Source organism: Durio zibethinus, chromosome 7 (genome assembly GCF_047325235.1).
Source record: "Durio zibethinus cultivar Kanyao isolate XHJ-2024 chromosome 7, ASM4732523v1, whole genome shotgun sequence".
Taxonomy (NCBI): Eukaryota; Viridiplantae; Streptophyta; class Magnoliopsida; order Malvales; family Malvaceae; genus Durio; species Durio zibethinus.
Genome location: NC_143168.1, coordinates 27462231 through 27485147, shown reverse-complemented (window position 1 = coordinate 27485147; position 22917 = coordinate 27462231). Strand labels below are relative to the sequence as shown.

At 29.5% G+C, this 22917-nt stretch overlaps 3 protein-coding genes across 8 annotated transcripts; all 3 read right to left on the bottom strand.

The window, feature by feature from the left end:
- Window positions 1-522: 522 nt before the first annotated feature.
- Window positions 523-3955, bottom strand: LOC111277284 (amidase 1-like). Of its 2 annotated transcripts, none has more exons than XM_022863630.2 (9): window positions 3624-3955; window positions 2969-3121; window positions 2733-2857; window positions 2524-2649; window positions 2013-2195; window positions 1704-1851; window positions 1456-1624; window positions 1019-1153; window positions 523-936 (listed from the first exon to the last, which is right to left on the bottom strand). In XM_022863630.2, exons 1-9 carry the CDS (start codon window positions 3740-3742, stop codon window positions 793-795), a joined length of 1302 nt encoding a protein of 433 aa, XP_022719365.1. In that variant the 5' UTR covers window positions 3743-3955; the 3' UTR covers window positions 523-792. The 2 variants fall into 2 exon arrangements, with proteins under 2 accessions (XP_022719365.1, XP_022719367.1); XM_022863632.2 differs by having other exon boundaries at window positions 3608-3737.
- A 787-nt stretch (window positions 3956-4742) lies between these two features.
- Window positions 4743-7775, bottom strand: LOC111277625 (uncharacterized). Its single transcript, XM_022864032.2, has 8 exons — window positions 7685-7775; window positions 7204-7445; window positions 6566-6616; window positions 6397-6462; window positions 5902-6105; window positions 5487-5772; window positions 5240-5401; window positions 4743-5094 (listed from the first exon to the last, which is right to left on the bottom strand). Exons 3-6 carry the CDS (start codon window positions 6605-6607, stop codon window positions 5620-5622), a joined length of 465 nt encoding a protein of 154 aa, XP_022719767.1. The 5' UTR covers window positions 6608-6616; window positions 7204-7445; window positions 7685-7775; the 3' UTR covers window positions 4743-5094; window positions 5240-5401; window positions 5487-5619.
- A 2738-nt stretch (window positions 7776-10513) lies between these two features.
- Window positions 10514-15841, bottom strand: LOC111277623 (uncharacterized). Of its 5 annotated transcripts, none has more exons than XM_089764135.1 (15): window positions 15644-15841; window positions 15284-15383; window positions 14884-15162; window positions 14566-14679; window positions 14422-14466; window positions 13997-14227; window positions 13331-13420; window positions 13010-13105; window positions 12866-12919; window positions 12255-12305; window positions 12092-12157; window positions 11627-11836; window positions 11209-11497; window positions 10962-11123; window positions 10514-10826 (listed from the first exon to the last, which is right to left on the bottom strand). In XM_089764135.1, the coding sequence occupies exons 3-15, from the start codon at window positions 15124-15126 to the stop codon at window positions 10657-10659; spliced, it is 1821 nt and encodes a 606-aa protein (XP_089620261.1). In that variant the 5' UTR covers window positions 15127-15162; window positions 15284-15383; window positions 15644-15841; the 3' UTR covers window positions 10514-10656. The 5 variants fall into 5 exon arrangements, with proteins under 5 accessions (XP_089620261.1, XP_089620260.1, XP_089620259.1 ...); XM_089764134.1 differs by having other exon boundaries at window positions 14884-15076; XM_089764133.1 differs by having other exon boundaries at window positions 14884-15148; window positions 15644-15803.
- Between the last annotated feature and the right edge of the window lie 7076 nt (window positions 15842-22917).

Below are 22917 nucleotides of genomic sequence, written 5' to 3'. Positions count from 1 at the left end.
AAAAAAATTGGCTTAAGACAAAGTGAAGATATTTTCATGGTTGTTTAAATATATGGAACAAAAGGTTGAAGGAAACTATGGATATTAATTGATTAAAATGCAGTAGAAGCACTTTTTTTTTTGTTCTAAATGGAACTTCTTCTGAGCTTCTTCAAATCCATGTCAAAGATTTATATGAAGTAATAATTGGTCTGTATAGGTTCTTCTGCAAGCTCAGAATGTTCCAACCCAAACCTTTTGCAGGTATGCATCATATAGGCTTCAATGCTCAAGCCAAAGACAAGTAACAGTTCCAACTCATTCTCAAATTGGTGTGTCTGTTCTTAGTAACGGCAAACTAGGAGTGTCACCACTGCAACTGCGGCAACGGGAAACCTTCTGTTTTAATTCAGGGTTATCAATAGATGAAATATCCATAGCTTGTTTCGTTGGTTGAAACAGATACATCATATTTTAGCTCTTATATACTTGACTGGTTGGGAGATAAAACCTTATTGCTAATAAATATCAGACACCACCACCTCAAGCAGGGAAACAATAATTGATACTGTTCATAATTATATACCTACATAATTTTAATCAGTTTTGAGTATCTACAGTTTCCATGGACTCGAAGTTTTCCATTCTCAAATATTAAATATATATGGATGGAAACAAAACGTCCTCTAACATTTTCATGCTCACATATTATAATCCCAATCCAATTAACTGAGTGGCACTGGCACAACATGCCTAGTTTTGTTATAAAAGAACATAAACTTGCCGAAATATAAAAAACAGATTGAATCCAACTCATTCTCTCAGCATTGCAATTTCTCCCTTGAGGGTGTCATATAAAGTCTCAACAATACTGAGCAGGAATGCATCTGAACCATGTTTTGCTAGCAAGGAGATTGACACGGGAAGATTATTATGCATTCCCAGAGGTATGCTTACCTGTAGACCAGACATATAAGAGTTTTGAAAGTACTATTAAAGACAAGGAGAAAAAATAGTCGAAACTTTTTCGAGTTAAAACCTGACAGAATCCAGATAATCCTGCAATGGAGAGCAAGTTAAAAGCCCTAGCACGAAATCTTGCCAGTGTGGCTGGATCAGTTTGTAGTTTTGGTGGATCCCCTGGAGCTGTGGGGATAGCTAGGATGCCATGGTCCTTAAAGAGCATGTTCAAGCAGAGTTATTGGTAAGAGATAGATATGGTTACTAGGAGAAATAAAGAATACTGCAGGCAAACATCTACATATGTTGGTATAAATTGCATTGAATAAAAATATACAAGCAAAGAATCTCTAATTTTTAATGGTAAATCAGGCTTAACTTTGCTATATTAATGTATACATCATTCAAAAAGAACATTCATCAAGATTATTATCAATTCAAACCCAGGTTACTTCAAGAGAGCATTAGTTAGGTAGCAAAATGTTCACAGCGAAAGAGTAACAGATCAGAAAGTACCCCAAGCAGAGCAGTAAGTGCAGCACGTAATTCACTTCTCACAGAATTGCAGATGTCAATGTTTTCCTGTGTTGTTCTAATGGCTTTCCATACCCGCCCAGATATTCCTGGACCTAAATCAGGATTCACTTTGGTGACCCATTCAGCATGATTACTCTTAAATTCATACCTGCAGTGATTAAATTTAGTAATAATACTTAAACACATCAGGCTGGCTGAATGGTTACAAGTTACTTGATGTTTTGCACCTTTGAAGCAACTGCATTATACTTGAAAGGGCTGCCAAGGATGGTATATCATACTCTTGGCCTTCATTTTCCTTATCCATGAAATGCTGCAGACTTGGCACATTGTCCTTGACATAGTCTCCAAGGATTACATGCTTTACAAATTGACCTGCACTTTCAAATACCTAAAGTAAAGTCTAATGGCCCTTCTAATCAGCCAGGTTGTGTCTGAATATCCATACTTGAAATGGTTAACAAGTATCATTTCCAAGCCTGGATAAATCTCTATTAGCCTTTAAGTTTAAATAAGCCTATGGTTGATTTACTTACCTCCAAAGAGCTTCTCAACTGATTTAACAAGAATTTGAGCTGTTCTTTCACTTGGAACACTTGATAGGCAGAAACAATCCTCTGGAATAATAATCTGAGTAGGTCTGGTAGGATCCGCATCAGGCAAATGCAGCAGAACACGTCCAACTAGATTCAAAATCACAGGATCCCTAGCAAACCATCCTACATTAGAACTTGACGTCAAAAGGAGTGACCACTAAGGGGCTTTACAAATATAGTTCATTCATGGAGTTTGTAGAACATAAATACAGGCATGGAAACTTTATCACATTTTCAAATAAAGTAGTGACTATTGATTAGTCCTAAACTAGTTTAATTGATAAAATTACTGCTTCTATTGGCATTATTTACTGTATGAAAAAAAATTGCCCCTTAATTTTCAAGTTAGGCTTTTCTGGTTATTAGCATGGTCAATCAGACTAAAAGTTTCTCAGATCAGCTAACTGCAACATATAGATTTTGAAATAGGAACATCGCATTTAATCCTTACCCACAGTATCGAAACTTTGTGCGAAAGGAAGAACTCCAACAGTGGAGACAGTATCATGTGAAGGTCTAAACCCAAGAATTCCACAATATGATGCAGGGAGTCTCACACTTGCTCCAGTGTCAGTTCCTATGCCGGAAATAAAAATTCAGTTCCACAAATTGCGGTCAAATAGAGAGAAGAAATATCTTAGTGAAAAGGAAAATGATCACCTAGGGAGAAGTCCACCAGCATTGCACCTACTGCAACAGCAGAGCCACTGGAAGATCCTCCAGGCACCCTCTCTGGTGCACATGGATTCCTGGGAGTGCCATAATGCTTATTTTCTCCATAAATGCTTGAAAAAAAAAAAAGAAGATAAAATTACTCAGAGGTATAGCCAGCAAGAGTGATTAATCAAGGAAAGTAATTATATTTGTAATCATAAAATCTATAAAACAAATCTCACCAGTATGCCATTTCATCCATGATAGTTTTTCCAACACAAGTTGCCCCAGCCCTTAAGACATCCAACACAGCTGGTGCCGTAGATGTGGCAGCTGAATGAGTTCTTGCCCAGTCAGGGTTTCCAAAGCCAGTTACATATCCATCCACATCAAATCTGTTTCCATACTTTTAATTTGAGATTATAAACATCAAGCAACCAGAAAGCACAAGAGCCAATAATCAAAAACTGAAATTGATATGAGCTTGCAACAAAGACATATACCAATTACCAACAAAAAAGAATATAGGAAGTCCCAAATGGCTGAAATCACAACCAGGAAGAAGGTTGACTCGCGAAGACATTAGATACTTCAACAGAAGACAGTAGTATGTAATAAATGAATATAATCAGACTCAAGGCTAAATGCAGTTAAAAACTAAATATGCAGAAGAGCTTGTACTTAGAAATAGGTGTATGAATTGGTAAAACACTATCTACACATACAAGCTTTTGCTGACAAAAGATGAAACAAAAAATCCAAAGCAAAAACTAGCATATAAAAGAAAGAAAACAGGTAATCTGCTTTGAGTTATCCAATATCTGGCATCCATGGTTAGAAGAATAATTTCATGAGGAAAAGTTGGAAAAGACAATACTTGCATAAACATGGACTGACATGTCTTTAACAGCAAAAGTGAGGCCACTCAAGGGGAGTTGGTGATGATCGAGAGGTGAAGGACCTGGTCGAAGAGTAAATTTCTCCATGAAAGCTCCATACTCCAAGCTTTCTGCCATGTATGTTACTGCTCTCTCTCTTTCTCTCTCTCTATGCTGTCTGTGAATAGTAGGCTGATCCAGTAATGTCCTTTCCTGAGCAGAGAATTTCACATCCAATTTCCAAGTCCCATGTTAGGTGCGCTGTCTGCATCAATTTTGTGGAAAAATTGTTGTACTGTAACTCGTTTGGAGTTGGACTAACAATCCAACGTTATAATACCGTCCAAAACTAGGGATGCGAATTGGCAGGATATGGATAGATAGTGCATTTTTCAGCATCTTTGAATTTTCGTATTAAATTTATTTTTTATTTATTTAACAGATATTTAAAATTTATTTTAATTTTTATTCTCACAAATATTTAATAAATATAAATAATCTTATATTTATAATTTTTTTAAAAGATAAAAAATAAAAAATTAATTTTTTAATATTTATAAATAACTTATATACATATACATTAAAGTCAAGTCAAATTGATTTAAATTTTAAATATTTTTATTAAGATTCAATTTTGAATTTAAATGAATCTAAAAATTATATTCAAATTTATTTATTTAATTTTAATTTTTTTATTTAATTTTTATTTAAAACTTGTGATTTAATTTAATAAAGTTGAATATTTTGTTAATATTGTTAATAAAGCATTTCAAGGATTACTAAATGGTTTTGTTATGGACACATTATTTGAGAGTAATGCATTTTCGTGCATTGTTAATTGATACTTAGCAGTATCATGCATGTTTATTAATTAAGAATTTATGTTAGAATTATTGATATTATTGCATGTAACCATGCTTGACTCTAGGTATGAGATTTAATATAAAAAATGATTGAATTGTATTATATACATTAGTGAATATAATTTTAATCATGTTTGTGATACTATTGATAAATGATTAAACTTTAGTAATATATTATGATTCCTTAATGAGTTTTAGTGATTAAAAATATATAATTATATGATTAAATTTCAATCACACATTATGATAGTTTCATGAGTTTTATTGATTGACAAAATATGATTATATTCTTATGCGAGATATATACTACTAAACTCATGGTAACATGTCGTGTATAACATATTCAAGTAAGGTATAATTTTAAATTGATTGGTGATGATATATCAAATGAAAATAATTTATAACAAAGAAATTATTATCATGTAGGTATATATATATATTAGTAGCAGTACCAAAATCTATACACTCTCACATCGAAGACCGGCGAACTCATGCCAACCATATTTCATGTCCTTCTCCACCCTTCTTAATTGATCCATTAACTTTGTTTCTGGAGCCCGCCATTGTACAATCTTAGTTGGCAACTTTATCAACTTTCTCCAGATTTCTTTTTATACCTTTTCATAGCTGCAAAGAAACAAATGTTAAAAAAGGAAGGAACTATGTATGAAACCAAGCCATGAGTGAAAATTGCCATGAACATAAATCCAAGATTTCCATGACCATTAGGGCACAAGAAATTAGGGAAAGGAATAACAAAATGTTCCCTCACCATTTAAAAAAGCTTGAACACATTTCTTGCTTTCGAACTCTTTCCATTCACTACCATCTGCAACAAGAGGTGGAGAAACATCTGCCTTCTCATCCAGCCTTCTCTGATTCACTTCAAAAGCAATGGCAACAATCAATTGCTCAACTCCAACAATCTCATCACCTGAAATTATATGTCTACTAATCAAGCAGCAACCAAGCAGAAATGATACATAACAAGTTCAAAAAGCAAAATAAAGCAAAATTACCAATAATATTTGCTATAGTCCGAGTTGACATGTACAAGTTGTATGGGGATATGCGGCAGGTTCTTCAACTAAATTCTGCAATCCTATACCAGAATAAGCTTCTCAACAAAGCCCTTAACTCCTGTCAAACCAACTACCCAAAGGATATGGTGCCTGCTGATGTATCGGTAGCCTTATATCTTCTCCGTGCCTCAGCAATTTTAATCAAGTTGATGACCTCATCAGTAAATGAACCAAAAGGCCCATACTCTAAGACATGAGCAACAGCCCAAGAAAAAAGCCGCATCTGTAAAAGTCAAGTGTTAAAATAATTTAAACATAAGCAATATAATACCCACAAATACACCAACGCATGCAATTATTATCATTATTATAAGTTTATGACCACTTTAAACAACAAACATATGAGACGTACGCTGTCATATCTCCCGCCTGAAAGCATTGAACAGTTTGTTCTCCAAGCTACTTTCTCAAGTATATCCTCCAAATCGGCAGAGGTTAAATGCTTCTTTATATCCAGTACGCCAATATCCCACAAAGTTTCATAACGCAATGCATCTGTAATGCAATAACATGGAGATAAACCATTCTCCATAATTACATGCATCTTTATCTCCTCCTACATGTCCAGTAAGAGTCGAGTCAGATTAACAAATAATTCTTAACAATAGATACATATGAAAATGCATGTAGACACAAATTAAGAAATGAATAAATGGAACCAAACACGTCTGCATATAGATTTTTTGCATGATGGACCAACTCAAATGGGTCAAATATGTACCAAACAGAAAACAAATGCAATAGAACCAGATAATTAACAGCTATAGAAATCAAAAGACCACCAAAATCTACATGACTTAGTGAAAACCCTAGATGTTAAGATGAAGGAGAACAAAAAATCTCCTACCTTCAAAGGAGCAAACTGACACATCATAGTTCTGACCATTTCCACATAACGTTTGTGACGTCCTTTCTAAACAATAAGAAAAATTATCACAAATTCAAAAAAAAAAAAAAAAATAGATTAAGAGAACAAAAATAAATGTCTTAAATTCTCATCATAAATATATTATTACCTCGAAGCAACAGCCCTCAATTTCATCAGTCACAAAATTCATAAACTCAACCTATAGAACACCAACTGAACAAGGCATAATCATCCCAACAGATGAAATACAAAACAATCCTTTAAAAATTCCAACCCATTAAAATGAGAACGGTTAGATATGAAAACAAGCAAGGATTGATTGAATGCACATGTAGTATTTGATCATTTTCCTCGCCAAGGATGCCATGAAAATAAATTTAACCTATTTAATCATACAAATGATGGTTTCTCAAAACTCTTCAAAATGAGAAAGATTCAATAACAGTTATAAATTCTAATGTTTGGCAGCGAGAGAGGAGAAATTATTTTTTTGGAAAAGGTTACTAATAAATTCTAAATATTTTGGCATCTAAATTATAAATTTGGATGCTTTCCTTGTTACTTGGAATCTTGTTTTAACAAACAAAAAATAATTCAATGCGTCACTGAACAAATACAATTTAAAGAAAATAACAACAGAAATATACCAGAAAAATAACAAAAAAAATATACCAGAAACCACTATGTAAAAACAGTGGATCATAAACAAAAAGAACCCACGTAGCACAACACTGACTACCAAAACAATTGCACTAGATCCTTGTTGTATTAAAGACAACAACATACCACTACAGCTGGTGTCCATTTTCATATGCGCACTATAAAGTCTGAATAGTACTCCTGCATATGAACAAATATTTTATGGTCATACAACACAATTAGCAGATATCATAAAACCATCCTCTATCAAATATAAATAAAAACAGACACGCCTGAATAAGAAATCCCATATCATACTCCGTCAACAAAGGAAAACCATCTAGAGTTATCTTCCCTTCAGCGATAAGTTTCACAGGGTCATCACAATCCTATAAAAAAGCATAGTGTTTTAATCATCATGTCACATACACAATTTAAATAAAATCAGTAGCTAGGACATTATTGATGGTGAGCTACCCCAAATTAGCAAGTTGCATTATTTGAGTGTTTTTGAGCTGCATATCTATGTACTTTCATATGTGCATTCATGTGTTTGTCCGTGTGTGTATATATATATATATATATATATATATATAAATAACAAAGGACCATTACTACAAACACAAACCTTTGGAGGTAGAGGTAACAACTTTTCATGATAAAAAATTTTGTTTTCAGATACGATCCTATCATAAAAGTTGAGTCGTTCAAGATCTTCCTGAAAATAGAAAAAAAAAAAAAAAAAGAATAAGCAAATTGTCTCCCTAGAACTGCAAAGGAACTACAAAGAATTCTGCACTTGTTTAATAACCAGAAATAAGAAGGCATTAAAACCATAAAAGAAGCAAAAGAACACTAAAAATAGAGAAGAAAATTCCATCAAAATAAAGCATATTATAAATAATTTAAATGAGAATGAGGAGAAGAAAACCAGAATAAGTCATAGGAGCAGACTACTCAAGAACCTAGTTCTTAACTAACACAAAGATCCCTTAACATTTTAAAGATCTACCATCAGTTCAAGCCAATTGGAAAGACCCTTAACAAGACCCTTAAATTTTAAAAAACCTACTTTGACTGCATTTATAAACCTTAAGATAGATAAAGGAGCCTTAAAAGTAATATTAATTTCTAGAAGAATAAGTACATTAATAAGAAAATCAACAAAAAGCAAAAATCGATCCTCAAATTGAACTTCTTTCAGTTCCCACTTAAGGCTTGGCAATCAACTCTTAAGCGAAAAAATGTTAAAATAATAAAACTGAGCATTAAAAAAAAAAAGCAAAGTTCATATAAGTAGAGAATGTACCGTATCAAAAATACTTTGAATAAATTTGGCCAAGCTTTTAAACACGCTGTCTTGAAGGGCATTATAAATATGAAACTTTTTTGCACATTTGGCCAAGCTTTCCAAATCTTTCCAACCATTTAACATCCATTGTCGTAGGGTTACCACCGCTAATATTATTGCCATCTGCTTCACCCTTTCTTCCACACAATTGACATCATTACTCAACCAAAATGAAGTGGCGAAAAATACCTTCAAATGAAAACCAACACTAATCAATAAGGTATTATAATAAACCTTTCAAATCCTATTTTCTAATGTTGGCACCACTTCTTTTTCTTACCAGAATAAGACAAATATTTTCTTGAAAAAAAAAAGTAGCATTTGGCTAGCTTATGAAATTAAAGAAATACCACAAGATTATTTAGAAATTAGTGCCACTTACTCCTTGATTGTTGTCTTCCTTCTCTTTTCTAACTTTCAAAAATTTCTAAAACAATAAAAAAGAAAAATCTTAGTGATTTCATGGATGAAAAAATAAGTTGGAAATACATGAATTATGACAAAAAAGAGATAACAAATTCACATACTTTTATAATCAGCCGGTTTTCTTCATGCCTACTCATCTTTTTTGAGTCTCTCTTTAGCTCTTGGCAAGATTCTATTTCAAACAGTGCCATATCAACAAGCATTGTATTCATTCTCTATAACACAGTCACAACTCACAACCAAAGACAACACAAAAATCAATTAATTACTTTCAAAGACATTCCAAATATGTCTTACTAACGCAAAGCCAAACAGTTGGCATAATTGTATTTACAGGAGTAATCTAAAACAAACCAGACTTGTAACGTAGTTTGCAATTTTGTAAAAGGTATGATGATTTCCAATACCTTGCTGTGAGACATAGTTTGGCTTGAAACCTTCTTCTCCAAGTTTTTCTCCTTGTAACGTTGGCTTGTAACCTTCATATCCGTGGGCCCAATTTGAGAGCTAGGTTTTTCTCCTTATTTTCCTCCTCCTTGATGAGAACCTTGTGAGAGGTAGGTTGTTCATTACTCAGAGACATGTGACAATGACCGTTGAGTGCCCTGCTTGAGGGAAGTCTGCTTTTGTCTCCCATAACGGAACTAGGTTTGCCTAATTTCTTTTTGTCATGCAGATCTTGGGTATTCATGAAAGTTTTTAATCTTGGTTGATATATAGTTTAACTTAAATATGCTTTCAGTTTGCACTTTGCAGATGTTTAAAGGCGAGAAAACTGATGGAAAACTGATTCTGTTGTCGTCCATTGTTGTGCGAATAATACGAGAGGATTATCGATTAATTAAGAAGGCTGGAATGTGCGTATGGTTGGAATGATTTATAGATTACGATAATGATATATGGGCTGTTTCAGTCTTCTGATTCAGTCTAACCCATTTGAATTTGCAGGCTCAATTCCATATGATTGATCCAAGTAGAAATTCAAAAAAAAAAAAAATCGTTATACATCTAGATTAAAAAAAAAGGTACATAAGATCAACGCAACATTCTCTTTTCACTTCATATTTTTCTTAAGTCGGTAAGCATGCCCACAAATAAAGTAAATCAATCTCGCCTCCTCTTTCTACTCAATTAGAAATGTAAACTAATTCAATAAAAATGAAATTTGTTATATTGATATAATTTATTTTTACTTAAACGAGAATTAAAATATTATTTATAATATTTTATAAAATTTATTAAAAATATATAAACGAAAAAAATAAAATTTATTCATAAAATTTTCATTGATTGTTATATTAGTTTATACTTCAACTACAAACAAACTAAATACTATCATAATTTATTATGTTCGTAATTTTTTTATTTAATTAACTAATGTCAAAATATTATGATTGTTTAATCAATTATTAAACTTAACAATCGAATATAAACCAAACTTCAAATCTAATTATCAGTAAAAAATTCTATGTACTTAATGCACTCAAAATTTTTTGAAAGCCTTCAATTTCGTTATATCCTATTAGCTACGATGATAAAGGAAGGACAGCTTAAAACAAGACGGATGCAAATGCATCAATCAATTACTTTTAGTTTCACGTATTGAAGCGAGATTGATCAAATTGAAATTGATTAGTATATAACCAAATTCATTTGAGTGGTTAAACCAAGGCAGATTCATTTCATAATAGAACAAAATTTATATTCACTAATAGTTAATAGTAACATACTGGCAAAAAAAATTTAAATAGTAAAATAATAAGAGCCTTCAGAGGCAGATCAAAAGTTATGGGTTGGATATATATTAGTAACAGTATCAAAATCTATGGACTCTTACATCGAAGACTGGCGAACTCATGCCAACCATATTTCATGTCCTTCTCCACCCTTCTTAATTGATCCAATAACTTCGTTTCTGGAGCCCGCCATTGTACAATCTTAGTTGGCAACTTTATCAACTTTCTACCAGCTTTCTTTTTATACCTTTTCACAGCTGCAAAGAAACAAATGTTAGAAAAGGAACCGTGTATCAACAAAGAGTGAAAAATGCCATGAATATTATATCCGAGATTTCCATAACCACAAGGGCAGAAGAAATTTGGGAAGGAACAAAACAATGTTTCGTCACCTTTTAAAAACTCTTGAACACATTTCTTGCTTCCGAACTTATTCCATGCACTTCCATCTGCAACAAGAGGTGGAGAAACATCACCCTTCCCATTTAGGCTTCTCTGATTCACTTCAAAAGCGATGGCAACAACAAAATGCTCAACTCCGACAATCTCATCACCTGAAATTATATGCCCACTAATCAAAGCAGCAACCAAACAGAAATGCAACAAAACAATTATAAAAACAAGATAAACGAAACTTACCAAGAATATTTGCTATTGTCCGAGCTGACATGTATATGTTGTACGGGGGATATGCTGCAGGTTCTTCAACTAAATTCTGCAATCCTAGACCATTAATAAGCTTCTCAACAAAGCCCTTAACTCCTGTCAAACCAACTGCCCAGAGGATATGGTGCCTGCTGATGTATCGATGGCCTTCATATCTTCTCCGTGCCTCAGCAATTTTAACCAAGTCAATGACCTCATCAGCAAATGAACCAAAAGGCCCAAACATCAATGCATGAGTAACACCCACATATAAAAGGCGCACCTGTAAAAGTCACGTTTTAAAACAAATTAAAAATAAGCAATATAATACCCACAAATACACCAAAGCAAGCAATTGTTGTCATTATTATAAGTTCATGACCACATTAAATAACAAAAATATGAGACGTACGCTGTCGTATCTCCCGCCTGACAGCGAAAGCATTGAACAGTTCGTTCTCCAAGCTACTTCCTCAAGTATATCCTCCAAATCGGCAGAGGTTAAATGATTCTTTATATCCAGGATACCAATATCAGACAAAGCTTCATATCGCAATGCATCTGTAATGCAATAACATGGAGATAAACCATTCTCCATAATTGTATGCATCTTTATCTCCTCCTACATGTGCAGTAAGAGCCGAGTCAGATTAAAGAATAATTCTTAGCAATATATACATACGAAAATGCATGTAGACACAAATTAGGAAATGAATGAACGGAACCAAATACGTATGCATGTAGATTTTTTGCATACTGGCCCAACTCAAAGGGGTCAAATTTGTACCAAACAAAAAACAAAAGAAACAGAACCAGATAATTAACAGCTAGAGAAATTAGAAGACCACCAAAATCTACACGACAAAAAATCTCCTACCTTCAAAGGAGCAAACTGAAGCATCACAGTTCTGGCCATTTCCAGATAACGTTTGTGGCGTCCTTTCTAAACAAGAAGAAAAATTATCACAAATTCAAAAAAAATAGTAGATTAAGAGAACAAAAATAAATGTCTTAAATTCTTATCACAAATGTTTTATTACCTTGAAGCAACAGCCTTCAATTTCATCAGTCACAAAATTCATAAACTCAACCTATAGAACACCAAATGAACAAGGCATAAACATCTCACCAGAAGAATGCAAAATAATCCTTAAAAAATTCCAACCCACCAAAATGAGAACGATTGGATATGAAAACAAGCAAGGATTGATTGAATGCACATGAATGGTATTTGGGCGTTTTCCCCGCCAAGGATGTCATGAAAATAAATTTAACCTATTTAATCATACAAATGATGGTTTCTCAAAACTCTTCAAAACAAGAAAGATTCAATAACAGTTATAAATTCTAACATTTGGCAGCCACAGAGGAGAAATTATTTTTTTGGAAAAGGTTGCCAACAAATTCTAAATATTTTGGCATCTAAATTATAAATTTGGATGCTTTCCTTGTTACTTGGAATCTTGTTTTAACAAACAAAAAATAATTCAATGGGTCATTGAACAAACAATTTAAAGAAAATAACAACAGAAATGTACCAGAAACCACTATGTAAAAACAGTGGATCATAACATAAAGAACCCACGTAGCACAACACTGACGACCAAAACAATTGCACTAGATCCTTGTTGTATTAAACACAACAACATACCACTACAGCTGGTGTCCATTTTCGTATGTGCGCTATAAAGTTTGACTTGTACTCCTGCATATGTACAAATATTTTATGGTCATACAACAATATTAGCAGATACCATAAAAGCATCCTCTAGCAAAGATAAATAAAAACACACACCTCAATAAGAAATCCCATATCATACTCCGTCAACAAAGGAAAACCATCTAGAGTTATCTTCCCTTCAGCAATAAGTTTCGCAGGGTCATCACAATCCTATAAAAAAGGATAGTGTTTTAATCATAATGTCACATACATGATTTAAATAAAATCATTAGCTAGGACATCATTGATGGTGAGCTACCCCAAATTAGCAAGTTGCATTATTTGAGTGTCTTTGAGCTGCATATCTATGTATTTTCATGTGTGCATTCACATGTTAGTCGTGTGTGTGTGTGTGTGTGTGTATCAATAACAAAGGACATGACTACAAACACAAACCTCTAGAGGTAGAGGTAACAACTTTTCACGATAAAATTTCTTGTTTTCAGATACAATCCTATTATAAAAGTTGAATCGTTCAAGATCTTCCTGCAAAAAAAAAATAATAATAAATAAGCAAATTGTCTCCCTAGAACAGCAAAGGAACTACAAAGAATTCTGCACTTGTTTAATAACCAGAAATAAGAAGGCATTAAAACCATAAGAGAAGCCAAAGAACACTAAAAATAGAAAAGAAAATTCCATCAAAATAAAGCATATTATAAATAATTTAAATGAGAATAAGGAGAAGAAAACCAGAATAAATCATAGGAGCAGACTACTCAAGAACCTAGTTCTTCACTAACACAAAGATCCCTTAACATTTCAAAGATCTACCATCAGTTCAAGCCAATCTCATATTGGAAAGACCGTTACATGTTAAAAAACCTACCTTGACTGCATTTATAAACCTTAAGACAGATAAATGAGCCATAAAAGTAATATTAATTTCTAGAAGAATAAGTATATTAATAAGAAAACCAACAAAAAGCAAACCAAACCTCAAATTGAACTTTTTTCAGTTCCCACTTAAGGCTTGACAATCAACTCTTAAGCGTAGAAATGTTAAAATAATAAAACTGTGCATAAAGAAAAAAGCAAAGTTCATAGAAGCAAAGAATGTACCGTATCAAAAATACTTAGAATAAACTTGGCCAAGCTTTTGAACACGCTGTCTTGAAGGGCATTATAAATATGAGACTTTTTTGCACATTTGGCCAAGCTTTCCAAATCTTTCCAACCATTTAACATCCATTGTCGTAGGGTTACCATCGCTAATATTGTTGCCATCTGCTTCACCCTTTCTTCCACACAACTGACGTCATTACTCAATGAAAATGAAGTGGCGAAAAATACCTTCAAATGGAAACTGACACTAATCAATAAGGTGTCATAATAAACCTTTCAAATCCTATTTTTTGATGTTTGCACCACTGCTTTTTATTACAAGAAAAAGACACAAATATTTTCTTGAAAAAAAAAACAGCATTTGGCTTACTTATGAAATTAAAGCAATACCGCAAAATTATTTAGAGATTAGTGCCACTTACCCCTTGATCATTGTGTTCCTTCTCTTTTCTGACTTTCAAAAATTTCTAAAACAATATAAAGATAAATCTCAGTTAGTTCATGGATGAAAAAAAAAGTTGGAAATACATGAATTATGACAAAAAAGAGATAACAAATTCGTATACCTTTAGAATCAGAAGGTTTTCTTCATGCCTACTCATCTTTTTTAAGTCTCTCTTTAGCTCTTGGCAAGACTCTATTTCAAACAATTGCATATCAACAACCATGGTGTGCATTCTCTATAAGACAGTTACAACCAAAGACAACACAGAAATCAAATCAATTACTTTCAAGACACTCCAAATCTGTCTTAAAAACGCAAACCCAAACAGTTGGCATAATTGTACTTACAGGAGTAATCTAAAACAAACCAGATTTGTAAAAGTTTGCAATTTTGTAGAGGGGTTCTTATAGCAACTCGCAAACGTGATGATTTCCAATACCTTGCTGTGAGACATAGGTAGGCTTGAAATCTTCTTCTCCAAGTTTTCCTTCCCATAAGATTGGCTTGTAACCTTCATCTCCCTGGTAATTAGCCCAGTTAGAGTGTTAGGTTTCTTCTCCTTGTCGTCCTCCTCCTTGATGAGAACATCGTCAGTATAAGAGCTAGATTGTTCATTGTTGAAAGACCTGTGACTGTGACACTTGAATGCACTGCTTGTGAGAAATATGCTTTTGTCTTCCATGCTGGAACTAGGTTTGCCTATCCTATGATTCGCAGGCTCAAGTGTAACAAGAAAACGGCAAAACACGAGCAAGTATAAAATATACAACTTTGAAAGGAAAAATTGACAATGGAAAGAGTACAGAATAAACATTGCGTTGGGCCAAAACAAGAGCTACCTCATAATTGACTCTCCTGTGTCAGCAATCTGTATTGTATTCTCTATTTTTGGCATGCGTTTTTCTCTTTTTCTCAAATCTTTGCTACTGTGAGAATTTTCTGGAAACAAAGTGAAAACACCCGAAGAAAAGAGAAGAATAAGAAAAAGAAGACAATAATTTCCAATTAATCTCAGAACCATATCTAAAATCTTCAAATCAGTCGATTCAAAAATTTCAAGCTTTGAAGTATAAAAACCTAGAACAAACCTGAAATCGACCCTCTTCAACCAAAAAGAAACCCCAAAATTTTATGCTTCTAGAGCTTAGACAAAAAACTGTTCGAAGACAAAAAATAAAAAACGAAATCAAAGCACTCACCAAAGTCAGCCATCTTTTATAATACTCCCTGCCGGCTAGAATCTCGAGCTTTCAAATGAGTCAGTCTACAATCTAACTCTTTCCGAAAGACGCAAGAACCGAAGGATCTTTGCTCGTCACCCTAATACGCTCTCACAAAATGACCAATTTAACAACGAAATTTCTTTAGCGCGCGCAATGCCACTGGTTTTCAAGTATGGAGGTGGGTTTCTTTAACCCAACGTAAAACATAGCCCAAAATAGGACAAAGGGGGCGAGGTGTTGGTCAAATTGTACCATTGACCCCCAATGTTAGGTTCTGTATCTTATCAATAAATTGAAATTTTAAATATTAAATTTGATAAGTATTGAATTTCAATTATAAAATTGTTTGATATTTTATGGAAAATTAAATGCTGGATATAAATATATTATTTGAAAATAGTAAGATATTGAATTTTGAAAATGTATTATTTATCATTTTACTTTTATTTTTATTACAAATAAAGAAGTAATGTTTTTAGCAGATAATAGTTTAAAAAATTTAAAAGAAAATATTCATTAAATATTTTTTAGGTTAAGTGATAAGTCGGTATAAATCTACTTATTCAATATTTTTTTATTAAAATAATTTTTTTAAATATTTTTTTTTTATTTCAAAAGAAATAGAACCCTACAATAAGGGAAAAGGGACGAGGTTGGAGTTTTTATATCTTCTTAAGCAGCTGAAGACTTCTTTTTAAGTAAATTTTAAAATGTGTTATCAAACACATTAAAATATATATATATATTATTTTTTTCAATTCAATAAATTTTTTTAATAATTTAGTAAATGAAGTCTTAGATTTAGTCCCTCCTTATTAATTCGTAAAAATTGAGTTCAATCGTTAATCAATGAAAATTATTATATTAAATTAGTTTACACACTTACCTTTCATTTGTAAGAATCTTAGTTTGTGTTTGATTTATAAAAATATATCTGAAAATAATGATTTATGAAAATATTTTTATTTTTTATTATCATTTTCCTAAAAAATAAAGGACGAGTGAAATTTTTGTTTAGTTGAAAAAACAAAAATTATTTTAAAAAAATGAAAATAGGTTAAAATTAAAGAAAAAAATTTGTTTTTTTTAGCATTTCTAATGAATATGTTTTGACAGAAATTGAGAAGTCGAAAACACGGAATTGCAAAATTTTTTCAATTTTGCAACAAATGTCCCGGTTTCGAATTGTTTGCTCGACAAAATTTTTTTTTGAATTTTCGTTGCCGTTTTGTCTTTCCTTCTACTCTTTCTACGCCAAAGGCTCCCTTTGTCTGCACCCCTTTGTCTGCACCCTAAGAATAATAAGCTATAGAGTCATACAAAATCCTAAACCATTTCATTGCATCTCATCATCTTTTAATCCAAAAACCAACCAAAAGAATATTGACTCAAACACAGCAGCCTCAAACACAACAACCCGTCGCCGTTTATCCAAATACTATGTCAGGGCAAATGCCCCCATCTCATTCTCACTTGGATGGATCCTTGGGAACAGTTTTTATATTGCTGGCAGTAATCACTCTTATTTCAGCTATAGTCTGCTTTCTTGGAAGGCTTTGTAATCGACGCATAAGCCAACCAAAACCCTCCAAGCAAAACCAAAACCATAATGTCCGTCCTCAAGAAAGGGACGTCGAGTTCAGGTTTGACGAAAGGAAGGGTTCCTCCTGCCAAACCAACAAGCCATGGTGAACCTAATCAAGGGTTCAAATGGAAAATGAAAATAAATTTTAAATTTTGTGTGATAATTTAAACTAATTTTCATAATTTTCATTTTTGAAAATATTTTTTTATTTTTGTGTGCCCAACATATTTTTCAAAAATTTGAAAATAAAAAATAAAAATAAAAATAAAAATATTTTCCATAACCAGCCTTAATAATTTATTTTTAAAAGCATAAATTAGTAAATAAAATTATTTTATTGTTAAATATAATTTTAAAATATTACATTTTGAAAATATCTAAAAAATAGATTATGAAATATGAAAAAATTACAAAAATAAAAAATTTATGTTCTTTTATTTTTTTCACTCCGTATGTTTTTTTCTTTAATCCAAAAAAGTAACAATTGCTTTCTTTGAAAATAAGCTAATGATCACTTCAAGTTTACGGGTAGGGGTGAGAAAAAATTTGAAAAAATTAAAAATCGATTCAAAATTATAACATTTTTCGATTCAAATATATTTTTTTATTTTGTTTGAATTAAGTTCGGATATTAAATGTGTATATTATCATAATAATTTTAAGATCGTCAGATAAAAAAAATTTTAAATAAAAAAAAGATAGAATCGTCAAGTTATCATAACAATTTTTAGATCGTTAAATATAAAAGTTTTAATTTCGTGAAAAATAAGAAAAGTTACCATCAATTTTTTTTTAAGGTATGATTAGTCACTCAAAAATTTTATTTTTTTAAATAAAATGGTAAAACAAGTTTAGAATTTATTAAAAAGATCATTTTGATCTACCAAAACAGATTAGACTCTATAGTCAATTACGTGTCAAAAAAGATTAATACCTTTACAATATCGACAAAATTGGTACCAATTAATTAAAGGTGAGTAATTTAAGGGTAGATTAGAAACTTAAAAAAAATGCCTATGATATACGTAATACAAATAAATATAAAATAATAATTTGATTTTTAAATTATTAAATAAAAGATTAAATTTCCATTATTATATTATATCATCATTTATTTTATTTCATATTTTTTATATTCATTTATTTTATCTTTCTTTTTATGATTAAATTTTAATATGTACCTATATAACTATAAGAGGTAAGTCCAAAGGGATTAGAAGAGGATAATTGTCTAAATTTATAAAATAACCATTCTACTTTTTAAGTAAAATGATGGTTTTATCCTTTAAGCTAAATAAAAAATAAAAATAACTATAAATAATTATTTTTTATTATATTTAAATTTTTATAATTAACAATTATGCTATCCTAAATATAAATGTTGCAATTTTAGCTTTACACATGTCAATCCAAAATTTTTTTATTTACTTTTATTTTTTATTTTTTATATCTAATAGATATATTTTTAATATTTAAATTTTTTTTGTATGGCCTCATTCGACAATCAAAAGTTTTTTTTTCTATTTACTTTTTATTTCTTATTTTTTACATTTAATAGATAATTTTTAATATTTTAAAATTTTTTGCGTGGACCCTTTTCAAAGTGTGACAAGCATCTTTTTTACTTTTTATTTTCTTTCATACTTTTCCTTTTTATTTTTTTAACATTTTTTATATTTTAAAATTTCTTGTTTCTTTTTTTTTTTTTTTGTAGAGCTTATTTTTTTGGGTGCACAGGATGAGCAAAACCTATGGAAAAGGGAAGAAAGGCTTGGTTCAAAGTCAAGATCTCTATGTCATTTTTTTCTCTTTTTTATGTTTAATAAATATTTGTTTTATTTTTTCTTTTGTAAGATCTATTTGATATTATTAATTAAAAAAATATTTTTTTCATATTTTTTTTAATTTGATAATTTTATAAGAAAAGAATATTAATGAAGGTGTCTACATGGCATTCAAATTTAATTTTTTCAGTCTATTTTGTTTCTTGTTATCTTTAGTTTTTTTTTATTTTAAATCCATAATATAAAATTTGCTAAACCAGCTCATCATTACGAATGGCATATGACAAATAATTTTTTTTTTTTACTTTTTACCTTTTTCTTTTTCCTTTTTTAAGTTTTTATTTCTTTCTTTCTTTCTTTTTTTATTACATCAAATTTTTTGAAAGAAAAAAAAAATCAATGAACCCGTCCACATGACAACTTATTTTGTTTTTTTTTTGCCTTTTATATTTTTTATATTTTTTATTTAATTAGATAAATATTACACAAATAAAAATCGAGGTTTTTTTTTTTAAATCAAGGCTGAGTTGAATGTAGATTTATGGTGTTCCATTTTACCCTAAGTTTATATATAATTTTATTTTTAATTATTTATTTATGTTTATATTTATATGTGTATTGTATTAATGAAATTATTATTTGATAATTTAATTTAATAAAATACTATATTTGTATATAATTAAAATATCATCAATCCATTCATTCATTCATCGTACATTCATTATATAAATTTTACTCAATTTAACCTTCATTCAAAATGTTGACATGACTCTCTATATTTTTTGGAAAATCAAAAAATAAATACATTAGAAGTGTTTTTTCATTCAAAAAGTTATATTATTTCATTCAAATAATAGCAGTTTGTGAAAAAGTTGTTTTAGATTCCCTTTAAGTACTATAAATACAACAGTAAACACTATTTTTCTTGCAACTTTCATTCTTTAAAGAACAAAATTCATAATTCTCTCATTACGCTATTTTTTTGTTCATGAAGCATCCTTCTTCTAGTTAAGCATTATATATAGGGGATAATGTCTCTAAGAGTCTATTTGTACAATATTGGAGAGACTATTATCTTTAAGATAGCTTCTAAGAAATACCTTCTCGATAAGTTTATTCTTTATTTTTCATTTATGCATCTTTTGTTTTTATTGTCATAATTAAGCCAAAATACAACAATTTTCTCATTATAGATGCTTATACAACAATTATAATCCCTATCGCCACAATTTGTTTCAATAAAATGGCTAAGTTGATAGTGAATTATATGTCATGGTAGCCAACAACTATACGATTATTTGGTAAAATACTAGATTCCTAGTTTCAATAAGAAGGATTTAAATCTTAAGAGATTTAAATACCAAAAATTAGCTGTCTTAGTAGTTCTATAGCCTTCATAGTAAATTATGTGCCAAAAAAAATTCATCACAGGGACCCCACATAAACCTTGTGATAGATGTTGAATGATTCTTATTTCAAATAAGATGTTCTTAAAAATCTAGCTAGATAAAAAATTATAAATTTTTTTCCTTGGGCGACCAAAAAAGCATTTCAATTGGTCAAATTTTAGGAAGTCATGCTCGAAAAGTTTGATCATTGTAATGGAGAAAACAAAATGTAGTGGAGACTAAAAAGGTGAAAGGCTAAAATGGTATGCCATTTTTACTTTTACTATTATTTATCTCAAAATCATTGCTTCTTTGTATTTCATTTATCTTATTCCCCTTTGCATCTTATCTTGATTTTTTATAGGGTTAAGTACATATTTGCCTATATACTTTATTATTTTTCTCACATTGGTACTTAAAATTTTTTTTTCACATTGATACCTAAAAGCTTACTTCCATTATCAAGTTGGTACTTTAGATTAATCTCATTAGTCAATTTTGTTGATGTGTCATCAACATTCAATAAGATATTGACACATATAAAAAAAAGTTTAGTTAACACCACATCATCAACGACAATCAGCATAAAAAATAAAAATTAATAAAAAATTTTAAAAATTCTATATTGTAAAAAAATTTAAATTCTAAAAATTTTAAAATTTTTGAAAAAATTTTGAAAACTTTCAAACAATTTTCACAACAAAATAAAATTCAAAACAATTCTAAAACATTTTTTAGAATTTTGAAAAAAATCTAAAAAGTTTTTAAAAAATTTTAAAATTTATAAAAAACTTTTAATTTAAAAAATTATAATAAACTGGAAAAAAATTTTAAATTCTAATTTTAAAAAAATATTTGAAATTTTTTTTAATTTCTCAACAAATTTAAAAAATTCTAAAATTGTTTTGAAAAATTATAAAAAAATTTATAAAAATTATAAAACATTAAAAGTATGAAACTTTTTTATAAATTATAAAATTTATCATAATTTGAAATTTCTAAAAAATTTTGAAAATTTTTTAAAAAATCCATAAAAATTAAATTTTTAAAAACTAAAATTTCCTAAATTTAAAAAAAAAATCACAAAACTTAAAAATTTGAAAATAAGAAAAATCTCAAAACTTTTAAAAATTTTTGAAATTTTAAATAATTTCAAATTTTTGAAACGTTTTTTAAAATTAAAAAAATCTAAAAAAATAAAAAAAAACCTAAAATTTTAATAAAATCTAAAAATTTTCAAAAAAAAAATTGAAAAATATATAAAGAATCGAAATTGTAAGATTAAAAAATATGAAAAAATTTTAGAATTTTTTTAAAAATTTTTAAAGATTATTATATTTTTTCAAATTTTTTTATTTTAGTTTATTTTTTATGTTTTTGTGTTTTCTTAATTTTAACAAAATTTTAAATTTTATTAATTTTTTCATTATTTTTTAATTTTTTTGGATTTTTTTAGAATTTTGGAAATTTTGAGAAAAAAATTATGTTTCCTTAAGTTTTTTCTTTTGAATTTTTTAAAATTTTCTAGAATTTTTAGAAATTTTTAAATTTTTTAAATATTTTTAAATTTTTTAAAAGTTTCCAAAATTTTATATATTTTTTTAAAAATTTTTTAAAATTTTATAGAATTTTTCAAAAATTTTTAATTTTTTTGAATTTTCCAAAAAAATTTTGAAGTTATTTTACAATTTTTAGAATTTTTAAAAATTTGTTGGAAGTAGGAAAAACTTTTAGAATTTTTTTTTTTTGAATTTTAAAATTATTTTAGAATTTTTAGAATTTCTTAAAATTTCTTTAAAATTTTTTTAAACTTTTTAAATTTTTAAATTTTTTTTATTTTTAAAAAATTTTAAGAATTTTTTCTAAATTTTTGTTTTAGTGATAACGTGGCATTGGTGATGTGACACTAATTAGACTTTTTATACATATATCAGCATCTTATTATATGTTAATATTGCGTCAATAAAATTGACTAACAACGTTAATTTAAGATATTAATGTGATAACAGATTTAAACGTTTATGTATTAATGTGATAGAAAAATTTTTTAAATATCAATGTGAACAAAAAAATCTAAAGTTTAGGACCAAAATGTGTATTTAACCCGAGTTGATTATCAATTCATGATTGAATTGGTAGAACCAACTAAAATTAAGATTCACGTCCTTCGTCCGAAAGGATGACCTTATTAACTTAAATGGATCCAACAAGGCTCCTTACACAATATTACTGTAAACTTAGCTTTTTTATCACTTCTTGGATTGAATAGTATTTTCTTTCCTCTTCTTACTTCAATGTTTAAAGAAAGATCTAACAATATCTTGGAATGAAAACATTTGTAAAAGGTCATGTACATGTAATATTTATTATTCAATCAAATGAATAAGTGGATTCAGTCTTTGATTTATCTTTTAATTTGATATAAAGAGATATTTCATTTAACGCTCTTTCTTGATTATAATGTTTTTAATTTCAGGAGGATGAAGATAATGA